General features: G+C 49.7%; 1 protein-coding gene across 1 annotated transcript in view; it reads left to right on the forward strand.

Moving 5' to 3' along the window:
• Nucleotides 1-12,432, forward strand: part of MYO5B (myosin VB) — a 307,312-nt gene that overhangs the window by 227,561 nt on the left and 67,319 nt on the right. The window contains exon 18 of the mRNA XM_077777644.1: nucleotides 11,974-12,085. Coding sequence (XP_077633770.1) covers nucleotides 11,974-12,085 — 112 coding nt within the window. The remainder of the gene's footprint in view (nucleotides 1-11,973; nucleotides 12,086-12,432) is intronic.

Genomic DNA, 12,432 nt, shown 5'->3' on the forward strand with positions numbered 1-12,432 from the left:
GCCACCTCATGTCTGCTGAAGCTGTGTGGAGACTGGACCCTTCCTAGATGCTCGCCTGAAGTAGGAGCAGGGTGTGGACGGCAGCCATCATGAGGCCACACCGTGTCCCGGTGTCCCAGAGGCCAGATGTTTTCTGCCGTGAAATGGAGCTGAGCTGCACAGGGGCAGGGTAGCATCCCAGAGCCTGCAGTGGTTTCCACAGGAACCCCCATCCAAAGAAGTCCCATATGTGTCAGGAGGCAGAGGGAGCCAGGAAAGGAGGGAAGACACGTATCCAGGCCTCCCCTCCTCCCTGCAACCTCCAGCCGGCCCTTGGCCACTTCAGTTGAGGAATCACTTCTTAGGCAGCCGTGAACAATTCCCAAATGTTAGACCCAAGAAGGAAGTTAGTGATGGAATTAGGAGTCTGCATTTGACCCAGAAAGCAAAGAACTGTCACTAATCTGCAACCTCCAGGCAGCTTTTCCAAACCCAGCAGGTTCAGGCATTGTTCACAACAGTCTGCTCTGGCCAGGGTGGAAGCCTGGTAGTATTTTTTTCAACCACCTCTCTCCCTGCTCAGAAGAAAGACAGGGAGTATCCTGGAGCTCCATCTCCTTTTTCAACCCCAGGGTCTGAATGCAAATTGCTGACAACTCCATGATTAATGAGGTGAGCCCTGCTTGCCCTTCTTGGATGAGGGCTCAGCCTGCCCTGCTGTGCCCGGCCTCAGTCTTTTGATTGAGGGAATGGGGCTCAGGCCACGGGTGTAGCAGTTCAGTCTTGAGTTCAAAGAACTGTAGTCTAGCCAACTGGATGGACTTTCAGTGGCTGCTCCAAGCACAGCATTCGGATCAGATGTGGTTCCTACACCTTATGAACGTGGCAAAGACCATAGGGAGCTGCCCAGCCACGGCTCTTCAAAGCGAACTCCACAGGCAGCCAGGCCCCAGCTCCTGCTCTGTTGGCCTCCCTGACAGTCTGCCTTCCTCAGCGTTGCTTGCTATTGCTTCACAGCCCACTAGCGGCTCAGGAGGTCAGTGTGATAGATCATAACCAGCATCTTGTTTATTTAATGAAATAACTGGGGATGGAAAATTCAAGATGGCAATCTGTGGTAGAAAGGGATATTATAGTGTGTCCTTACTTGGGCTTTATATATAGACCTGGGTGTGTCATGATTTAAAAGATACTTTTGGTGATGAGGCTCACAGAAGGAAGTGAACTGCTCAGGGTGGCCCTTGGCTGTGGTTGAGTAAAGATACAGGCACGCCTTCCTCTGCCTGTCTACGTGCTGGTTGCTAAGCATCTTCCTGCCCATGTTAGAGTGTTGCCATCCAAACAGGTGTAACAGGAGTGAAGAGTAGAGTAGGGTTTGGTGTCTGCCCCCTGGGGCTGGGCCGAGACCTGAGGCTTGGTGTGAAACTGCACCCTGCCTGGTCCAACTTATAAATAGAAGTCCAGACTGCAGAACTGTGCCTGGGGCCAGAGCCAGAGGAGGCTGGTGGTTGAAGCCTTGGCCTTTGTGGAGTCAGGCCTGGCTTCCATGGTCAGCTCCCATTGTCCTTGGCCAGATAACCTCAAGCAAGTAGATTAATCTCTGAGCCTGCGTTCCCTGATCACTAAGTATTTACATCATCGGTGTTTGTAATGAATGACATGATGCCTCTCCAGTCCTCCACACGGTGCTGGGTGCTTAAACATTTAATAACACTTTTATCACTCATTGAGATATGAGCAAGGAACTACATGCTTACGGGTGCAATTATCTGGGTAAAACAGGCCTATGCCGGAAATACTGAGCCTTGTCTTTGAAATCCCAAAGTGTCTGGTCACCTCGAAAGAGCTTTGCAGAGTTCTTGAAGAAATTGAAAAGGTCAGTCTAAGAATTCTCTAAAGTGTGTCCCCTGTAACACTGTTGAGGGTCCTTGTACAAGAAACTTAGGGACCATGGGTTGTCACTGCCGCACCCATACGGTGCAGCACAGTGGCCTCCAGGGGAGCCCAGAAGCCCCGGCACCCATCTTTGTTCCTAACACATAACAGTGCTGCTGGAGGACTTGCCTGGGAGGCTGAACACGGGGACCATGCCAAGCCCGGGAAGACAGAACCAGGGACATGTGTGAAAGTGAGCTACTCAAGGGCAGGTGGAACCATGGGGATCCGTCTCTGTATGTAAGGAGCCACGTGTTTTTGCCAAGAACTTTCTAACACAGTGTGTTGTTTGGTTGTGAACCTCTTGGAGAACGTCCAGGAGGGAGCTAGAAGTCTGGGTCTGATGTGGTCAGCTCTAGACCATGCTTCAGGCCGAGGTCCTGCCACCTCGGCTTCCCCCACGTGCCTGCTCGCAGCCTCGCTGTGAAATGAGAGCGACAGCGTGCGCCCCCCGCACTCCTGGTTGGCTGCTGCAGCACAGAATCCTCTGTTCTCGGAGCTGGAAGAGGAAGCGGGGAGATTCGGCTCCAGAGGCCTTGGGTCAGTGGGGGAGCCAGGGGAGGGTGCTGCCAGCCGAGAAGCGGCGCCGCGTCCAGGACGGAAGGGATGATCACATCCCCTGCGCAGTGATCTGGGAAGACGCCTGCTCTGCCAGTCAGTCCTCCATCCTCCTCCTGCTCAACCTTCCATTCTTAGCATCCCAGATAGGCTTTTCTCCTCATCCAGACAACCTCTTCCTTGGCAGCTGAGAGAGTGCATCACCTCCAAGTGTTTGGACCCATGTGGAAAACGGCATCTCCTGCCGTTCGTTCCACCTGGCTGCCATCAGAGGTGGCCGTGAAGTTGAGATGCCTGCAGACTTGCCTCTGAGTGGGCCGCTGGCGGGTGTCTTTCCCTGCCTGCCTGATGGCTCTGCACCTCTCTCAAGGGGGTGATCGCGAGGGGCATCTGTACCTCTTTCATAATCGCAAGTATTGTGGAGAGTGTAGGGAAGGAAGGAAAGACTGGGATTTTCCGGTGTCACAAAAAAATGTCACATACTGCTGTGATTTAAACATTTGGGCTTAGACCCAGAAAGCTGCCTTACCTTTGCTGTCTTAGCAGATTTTGCTGAAGGCTCAGAGGATTCTCTCCCCAAACCGCCATTCAAAATATTAGCTTTTGGAAAGAGGCCACCATAGTTTTTTGGCCCTTTTGTTAGTGCTGGTTTAGAGCTGAATCAAGCCTCTTGATCCATTTAGATCCTAATCCCATTTCCCCAGCCACAGTGCCCAGGGTGCCCTTTCTTTGAAAGCTGAGGGTGGGGAGAGGGCTGCGGGGCAAAGCTACCACACTTATACCCTCCTGACTCCACCCATTGCCTGCCTGTTCTGTATCTGCCAATCAGGGTAACCATTTGGAGCCACCTCACTGCTTAAACAAAACCCTTCCTGCTTCATCCAGGAGATAGGCATGTCTGGGGGTCAAGTAAGTGAGGGGTTCCAGCTCCTGGGTACCCATTGAGGGGTTAGCTTTGGAAGGAAGTACCATGGACTCGGGTGTGTTACCTTGGAATGTAAAGCTGAGGAGTCATTCTGTCACCTGGACGTGGGGAGACCTTTGTGAGCCCAGAGAGACCCGAGTGGATTGGGAGTCATTTCCAAAAGAGCTCACCTCCATGGCGTTAAGACCCAACACAGCAAAGTGACTTCACTTGGTTTAGCTTGTCAGATAACCCCAACTTTGCACAGTTATTTTCACAGAAAACTTCAGTGGCCTCTTTGATGAGAGGAATAAGGACTTGGAACATTTTCCTCTGTGTCTCCAACTTGAGTGATCAAAGGACACATGCCTCTTTATGGAGAAGAAAACGCTAAGGAGGAAGATGGTACATGGCCTAGGGTCATGGTCGTAATAAAACGTCCAGGGACCACGTCCCCAGGAGCGCATGAGGAGGGCAGACCTTTTCAGCAAAGACTTCAGTCTACTGGTGCCCTGGGAGCAGGCCACTTAGCCCTATTCTGAAATGGACACGTGTCCTGTGCCCCTAAAGCCCCGAGAGGCTGGATGTGGAGTTGGCAGGCCGGCAGTCGCTCTTGGGAGTGCCCTCGCCCCACCCGCAGGCTCTAGTATACTTGTCTGTCCTTCTCTCTCTGATAATTATGGTGCTTTGGGAGTCTGACTTAAAATGAAAATACATCATTCAATTTGAAATGTGCTGCCGTGGCTAAGAAGTATGTCCGTTATCATGCACATAAAGCATGGTAATAAATGCCCTGTCTGATAAGGAAGGCTTGGCCACCATCACCTGGCTCCCATGCCCCCCTCGGGCTCCTCTGGGAGGTTCACAGCAGCTTTGTGTCCCAGGGGATTTGTGAAGCACGCTCCGTTTAACCCAAACACGTGTGTTGGGGAGGGGGAGTGTGCTTGAATGTGCAATGTTTATATTTAAAAAAAAAATCATAAGTCTTCCATGCATCTCCTGTTGACCTTAGAAAAACTCTGTGGTGCCTTCTGAAAGACCTCTCTTTTGCCTTCCTCCAGCCCCTCGGCCCTGTGTAGACGGAACAGCACAGGACTGAGGAAGTAGATGGAGTCGTGAGAAGGTAGTGTGGTTCACCTTTCCATTTAATCGTGATTAAACAGGCACATGGTTACCTGCCTTGTTATTAAAAATCCCACCGAAGGCTCTGTCGGTTAAGTGTCTGACTCTAGAGTTTGGGTCAGGTCATGATCCCAGGGTGGTGAGATTGAGCCCCATGTTGGGGTCCACGCTAGATTTGGAGCCTGCTTGAGATTCTCTCTTCACCCTCCCCTGCTCACATGCTCACATTCTCTCTGTCTGTCTCTTTCTCTCTCTCTCTCTCTCTCTCTCTCTCTCTCTCAAAAATCTTAAAAAGCCCNGTGCTCACATTCTCTCTGTCTCTTTCTCTCTCTCTCTCTCTCTCTCTCAAAAATCTTAAAAAGCCCACCAAGAATGAACTACTTTTGGACTGAAACCATTCTCTTTCTCAAGATCTTAAAGATTTTAATTCAGGCTCTTTTGCCTGAGAGCTGTGCTCACTTGCTCGGACCACAGTGTGTCAGACATTCTCCACTGGGGCTGCACATCATAGCCACAGGGGAGCCTGTTTGTGAAGGCTGTCTGCCTTGAAACCCTCCCTCAGAGGCACGTGTCGGTCACTGGTTGTTGTAGACACTCATCTGTATCTGAGCAGTGCTGGGACTGATGAGATTTTCTGCTCCTCGCTTTGTATATTGGCTGCAGCTCAGAGCCAATGGGGAAAAATTCCATTTCATTCCTTCTGCAGCAATGCCTAGCAACCTTCAGACCTGGGGTCACCTCAAAATCTGAGCCTGTGTTCCCCTGGGAGGTATCCCCAGGACCGAGGTGGGGGATAAAAGGGAAAGCCAATCCAGGCTTCCAGGGGCGGTGCGACTGGTGGGTGAGCACCCTGCTACCTCTGCACCAAGGAGCCCTCTGTGAATATCCGTGCTGAAATTATGACAAATCCTGTATGCGCTGAATTACTTTACAGAGCCCCCCCACCATGCCTCATCTCATTTGTTCATGTTGACTCTTTTAAATTGAGGTATAATTTATGATAAAAATATCCTTTTAAAGTACACAATTCAGTGTTTTTTGTTATATTCCCAAAATCCTACAACTATCACTACTAATTGTGAGCGTTTTCAGGCCCCGGGAAAGAAACCCTGTCGCACTTGTGGGTCACTACCTCTTCCCCTCCTACCCCTGGAGACACTAACTTACTTCCTCTTTCTATAAACTTGCCTACTCTGGACATTGCTTACAAATGGAAGCATATAATAAGTAGCCTTTTGTATTGTCAAGGTTTTAACATGTACCAGAACTTCATTCTTCGATGTTGTTTAATGCCGTCGTATTGTAAGGTGACCCCATGTTTTTATCCATTCATCAATCAGTGGACGTTTGGATTATTTGCACCTCTTGGCAGGTATGAATCATACTGCTGTGAATGTCCGTGTATGTATTCTTGTGTACACGTGTACTTATATTTTTCTTGATTACATGCTTGGGAGTGGGATTGCTGGCTCAGCAATCAGTGGGGTTGCTGGGATATGGCAACTCAGTTTACCCTTTTGAGGAGCTGCCAGACCATTGTCCACAGTGGTTGCCCCATTTTACATTCCCACCAGCAATGGATGTGGCGTCCTGTTTCTGTGTGTTCTTGCCAACGCTTATGTTGTCTGTTTTATTATGGCCATCCTAGTGGGTGTCTGGTGGTATCCCACTGATTTTGATGGTATTTCCCTGAGGATTAATGATGTTGAGCATCTTTTCATGTGCTTATTGGCCATTTGTATATCCTTTTGGCAGAAAAGCATTCAGATTTTTTTGCCCTTATTTTAATTGGGTTATTTGTCTCTTTGGTGCTATAAGAGTCCTTTGTGTTTTCTAGATGCTTATCAGGTAAGACTTGCAAATATGTTCCCCATTTTCACCTGGTGATGATCTGATGTGCCATCTTCAGGGGTGTTTCCTGGTGGCCTTCTGTTGTAGAGACTGTGTGACACAGAGCCTCCTACCCTGGTCTTAAAGGGACTCCTGGAGTTGGTCTAATCCAGCCAATCTTGCTTGAGGGAATCTATCCAAGAGAAGGGAAGTGCCAAGTGCTACCACTTTGACGGATCCACTCCGTCTTGTACACATTCATCCATTGAGGACCTCACAGGGAGACATGTTCTCTAGAATGTGCCCCCATGTAGAATGTTGAGTCTGGTATTGGGCTTTAGATGTCCGATGTCTAGATGACTGAAATGTCACCATGCTGTGTCTGCTCCACCACTCACAGCGGCAGTGCTTACCACGTGCTGTCTGGAGCCTGGAGCTTGTTACAAGGAAGCATCCATCTGACCTTGCCTCTGCCTCTGATCTCCCCCATTCTTAGCAGGAGCAATCGCACCCCCCAGCTGCAACTACTCTACCAGATCTACACAACTCCCTAGCAGGCCAGGGGCACAGAGGGTGAAACAGGCCTTTATTCCAGAGGAAGCATGACCTTGAAGTCCAGGACATTCAGCCAGGCTCCATTTTACATTCCCACCAGCGATTAGAATTGCTTTGAGTCCAAATCCAGGGAGAGCAGGGATGAGTGTGCCTTCTGTCCCTGAGGCCACTATAACTCTGCATAGCCCAGGGTTGAGGCCACTGTTGGGACCTAGTAATAGACTAAGGATAGGAGCTCTTCTCCCACAAATAATGTGAAATAGGAGAGCAGCTGGGCCCAGGATTGGCTTAAAGAATACATCCCGACCAGCAATCCGCACAGCCATACTGCGAGTAGGGGAGGACATGTCGAGGGCCACTTGAGGGCAAAAAGTGGGAGCAGAAGCAGTGGATTCACACTGTAGAGGCAGATGGTAGGCAGGGTTGGTTGGTTCTCAAGATGGTTGTCTAGACTAACACTATATTCTAGAATAAACATTTTGCAAATGAGAACATCTTTGCATATTTCAGTGAATGGAGTAGCAGGTAATGGTCTGAAGATGTTTTGTGTCCATTTGAGCACAAAAGGATTGTCCTGCCCCAAAGCCAATAATGCCCCTTTGGAGAAAAACACCAGTAAGAGAGAAAAGGTTTAACATTGGGATTCCATCATTTTATTGGTCAGGAAAACACTTATTCTATTAAAATGTAAGTGTGTGTAAAGATACCGTGATAGGTGTGAAGAAATTTAAAAATGTATCCTCACCCGGCCAATGGAGGCTAGAGTCTATCAGAGAAGGTAGCACATGTATAAAAACTCTTATAGAGAAGGCATAAAGCTCTGTATCCCGCAGGAAGCAGGACTAGTCAAAACGATGAGGGAGGGAGATCTCATGGTGGCGGAGCACCTCAAGCGGAAATCCTGACCCCCTGTGGTCCTATAGAGGGGTCTGCCCTAATTTTTACATGGCCACAAAAAACCTCCCATCCAGATATTCCTACCAAATAAAGAAGTTCTGTTAAATTCTACTTTTGGGAAACGAATCACATATTCTGTTTAGTTTCACTTGGAAAGTTTTCCTTCTACATGTGAGGGAGGCTTTTATGCAGGGACTTTATCTCTAAGAGCACAGAGTTCCATGGAAAAGGGAATCCACAGTTGGTGCTAGGTCCGTGGCCGAAGGACACGGGTACATGCCCCTTTGGTAGCTCATGAGGGAGCCCTTCTCAGCAGATGGTTGGTCTGCTACGGGCACACTCCTCCCCCATCAGGGTCACCCCGGGACAGGTATCCAGGGAAGGCTTTTTAAGAAAAAGGAGAGTCAGCCGGGAAGGGACAGTGTCTTAGAACTCGAGAAGCTTTCTAAGTGCTCCGCATTCCTGAACTCCTTGGCCACCAAAGTGTTGGAGGTACTTTGTGAGGCAGTTGATGTTCTCTCTGTTTTAAAGACCCCCATGTGGTACAAGTCCAAGGTCATGCTACCTGTCTGTGTCCATGCAGGCGGCTCTGCTTCTGGGCTCCACACTCGTTCTGTACTGGCCTTGATGTCTTTGCAGTCACATCTCCCTACTGTCTTGTCATTTCCTTGAGCCTGTAACCACCCTGAGTTATGGAACCGTCAGCAGTAAGAGAGTTTCAAATTAGAACCATTTAAGGTTTTTAGCCCAGCTAAATGCTGCTCTGATTATTTCCCCAGAGAAATTGCGAACTCATAGGGAGAAAGATGAGTGAGCTGAGCACACCGATAACGGTCTTGCAGGATGGGGGAGGGGCCCGCACAAAGTCACCCAGAACGTGCTGAACTGGCTTTGAAGGAGAGCCCACACCTCACTGTGGACGGAAACAGGTGCACGATGGAGGCCCGTGTTGATGGGCGGGCATGAGGAGGACAACAACTTAGACCTCACAAAGCCTTTGTGTGTACGTCATTCTATTTGCATCTTGTCCTGCGTGGAAGTATTAGTAAAGAGAAAGGCCTGTGTCTGAAACTTGGGGGCAGAAAGACCTCAGGAGAAGTCTGGTAACATTTGCATGTGTTAAAAACAAAACACACATCTGATTTGTGGCTTATCAGCTCTAGCTCTGGTCCTAGGCCTCCAGAATTCAGATCGGTCAGACCTCAGGAGTTTTCTTGACGTTTGTGGTGCACGACTGGGATAATTGAGGCAGCATTTGGCCAGGTAGATAACCTGTTTCCATGTTTAAAGCCACCTGTTCTGGGCGCACCTGGGTGGCTCAGACCATTGAGCTTCCAGTTTCAGCTCAGGTCATAATCTTGCGGTTCATGAGTTCAAGCCCCACATTGGGCTCACTGCTGTAGGAACAGAGCCTGCTTCAGATCCTCTGTCCCCATCTGTCCAGCCCTCCCCGGCTTGTGATCTCTAAAAAGTAAACATTTTTCAAAAAGCTGCCTGTTTGAAATGGCCTGTGAGTCAGTGGGCTTGGTTCATAGCCCCTCTGCAACTGGAGGGGCAGGAAACAACTTGAGCTCAGTAAGTGAAGGACAGAAGGGCAGCAGGAACCCTTCCCAGACTGTAAGACACCTCGGGGGCTCCAAGCGTCTCTCTGCTCTCCTCCCAGAGGAACCTGCACATATTGTTGGGAGCCTGTAAGAGCAGGGCCATGTAACGCCTGGTCAGCTCCGAGCAGAATAGAGGTTGCCAGTATGTTTGTGACAGAATTAATTAAAAGGCAAGAGGCATGGAAACGAAGGGTATTCATGGTTGCCAGGATCCTGGAAGGCGGGGAGACGGGGGATGACTGATAATGGGAATGGGAGCTTCGCCGGGGATTATGAAATGTTCTGGAACCCTGTATTGGGTATGGTTGCACAACTTTGCAAATCTACTAAAGCCTATTGTCCACTTTAAGAGGGTAAATCATACAGTATGTGAGTTATCTCCATAAAACTGTTATAGAAAGAAAAAGTAAGGCATAACTCCTAAATAGCACTTTTACATGGTGGAAAAAAGTAAGGGGGAGAATGCTTTTTGTTGTTTGCTTTCAGGCTTCCTCCCTCCCTGACACCCGTAGCTATGTTAGAAAACCTTCCACCAGACCAAGGTACGTGATGATGGAGGCGGTGGAGAGGCAGGGAGCTTGGTCTCCATTTTCCTTTGCCTCCCAGGGCGCTGAGGAGCATGGCCTGGGAGGGAAAGGGGGACCTGAGGCTCATGCTGGCAGGTGGTTATGGAGCCCAAGGAAAGGCCCTCGAAAACAACCGGCTTCTAAGCGCGTGCCGTGGGCACCACCCACCAGGAGTACCTAATACTCCACTGTGCTCTGGTCTTTGGATGAAATTTCTGAAGGGACCCCGTTTAAAGGCAAATGTGCTCCAGGAGAAGGGGTGTTATCCATTTACTCCCTAGTAATACTTAAAAATTTTAGTTTGTAAACCTTTTTAAATGTTGATTTATTATGAGAGAGGGTGCACTGGGCAGGAGTGGGGGGTGGGGAGAGAATCCCAAGCAGCCTCCACGCTCAGCATGGAGCCTGATGCAGGGCTCCATCTCAAGAACCTGTGAGATCAAGACCTGAGCTGAAAGCAAGAGTCAGATGCTTCACCAACTGAGCCACCCAGGTGCCCCCACCCCAGTTAATACATGAGAATGAGTGAGATGAACAAGCCCACAGGACGCTCACTCAGCCAGGCCCCAGATGCACAGTCTCAAACTGGTTATGAGGCCCGTGTGTGTTGTCGCAGACAGGGTGTGTGTGGCAGCCCTCGATGCCTCCGGCGGGGCGAGCTGGGGCTGCCGGATGCCTCTGCCAAGGATGCAGAACCAGTGGGGACAGATGGCTGAGCTCACCTGCATGGGGTTTAGATGGGAAATGCCATCTCCTTAGAGTAGGATTGTGTGGAAGCAGAATGTGTGATGTGAGGAGGTTGTGAGCGTCCCCTCTGGAGCCCAGGAAAAGGAGCAAGGAGGGTCAGAGGACATCTGTGTGGATGAAGGTTGCTTTCAGGAGAAAGGGGTCAGACCCGGCCTAGGCCTAGGAAACTGCTCACTCCTTGAAAAGTTTGCATGTGTTTAGAGATTTCCTCAGAGGTCAAGAGCCTGACTTAAGGTCTCCTGAAAGATTCCTTTCCAGAACATACTAAAGCACACTTATTTGTGAGTGCTTTTTTTTTTTTTAAAGGGAGTTGCTGAATACATCCTTCATGGTGGGCTTGCATTACTCTAATGAAAGAGGAAAAATCATAAGTGAACTCTACTTTGGGCAGAAAGATGGTTCCAGGGCACCTGGGTGGCCTGGTTAAGCATCCAACCTCAGCTCAGGTCATGATCTTGCGGTTCGTGGGTTCGAGCCCTGCTTCGGGCTCCATGCTGACAGCTCAGAGCCTGGAACCTGCTTCGGATTCTGTGTCTCCCTCTCTCTGCCCCCTCTCCTGCTCATACTCTGTCTCTCAAAAATAAACATCAAGAAAAATTTTTTAAAAGATTCCTTCTAAAGTGTACCAAAATGTGTGAATGGTAGTGTCATTAGGGATTAAGATATGGCCACCTTTTATTTGCTAATGTATGTTTTCTGCATTTAATTGGGGCAACTGGGTGGCTCAGTCGGTTAAGCTTCTGACTCTTGGTTTCAGCTCAGGCCATGATCTCACGGTTTTGTGGTTCGATCCCCGCGTCAGGCTCTACACTGACCGTGTGGAGCCTGCTTGGGATTCTCTTGTCTTCCTCCCTCCCCTCTCCCCCACTCATGATGTCTCTCTTTTTTATAAAGGTTTTAAATGAGAAGTATCAATAAAAGAAAAACAACATTTAAAACCAAGCTGCATTCCAGGCAAAGCTCCCCTCCAGCAGCAGAGGGGAGCTCCGTGCCTTTGCTTGGACAGAAACCCTGTGAGTGGTTCAGCCTCTGGCCGGTCCTCGCAGAGAGATCTCTGAAACCCTCCTTTTCCCTCTCCTGCTCATGATTGTATAATTCAGCCACACACTGAAACTCTCAGATTGGAGAAAGATGACAAGCCCCAGGAATGTGTTTTTACTGCTCTGAGAACAGCTTCACCCCAGGACTAGCGACCGCATGGGGCCTTGAGATGGCTGGGGCCCTTGTGTGGCTGGGGAGCAGGACGTGCCGCCTGATGCACCTGCTTTCCCTCCAGGTGGGCCTACCACGACTTCTTCAACCGGTATCGGGTGCTGGTCAAGAAGAGAGAGCTCGCCAACACGGACAAAAAGGCCATCTGCAGGTCTGTCCTGGAAAGCCTCATCAAGGTGAGCTGGACGCACCCCCGGAGGCTTGCCCAGATGCCCTGAGAGTTGGGGATTTGGGGGAGTTTGCAGCCCTTTTTGGCCTCGATCCTTCTTAAAACTGTTTGAGATGTTCATCCATTTTCCAACATCCGCAACTCTAAAAGAAAAGTCCCTTCACGTGTGTGGGTACTTTTTTCACATCTCGGCATAAGCAGAAAGTAAAAATGTTAGTACAGCCCACTGGGGTTTGTGATGAGGCCACGGCTGGCTCATCCCACCCCGCCCCACATCCCAGTTGCGTACTGTGGCCTGCAAGGCCTTTGGTGATTTATTTCTCCTGCCCCCACACTTAACCCTCCTGGCTCTCT

The sequence above is a fragment of the Crocuta crocuta genome, unplaced genomic scaffold, assembly GCF_008692635.1.
Source record: "Crocuta crocuta isolate KB4526 unplaced genomic scaffold, BGI_CrCroc_1.0 scaffold36, whole genome shotgun sequence".
Taxonomy (NCBI): domain Eukaryota; kingdom Metazoa; phylum Chordata; class Mammalia; order Carnivora; family Hyaenidae; genus Crocuta; species Crocuta crocuta.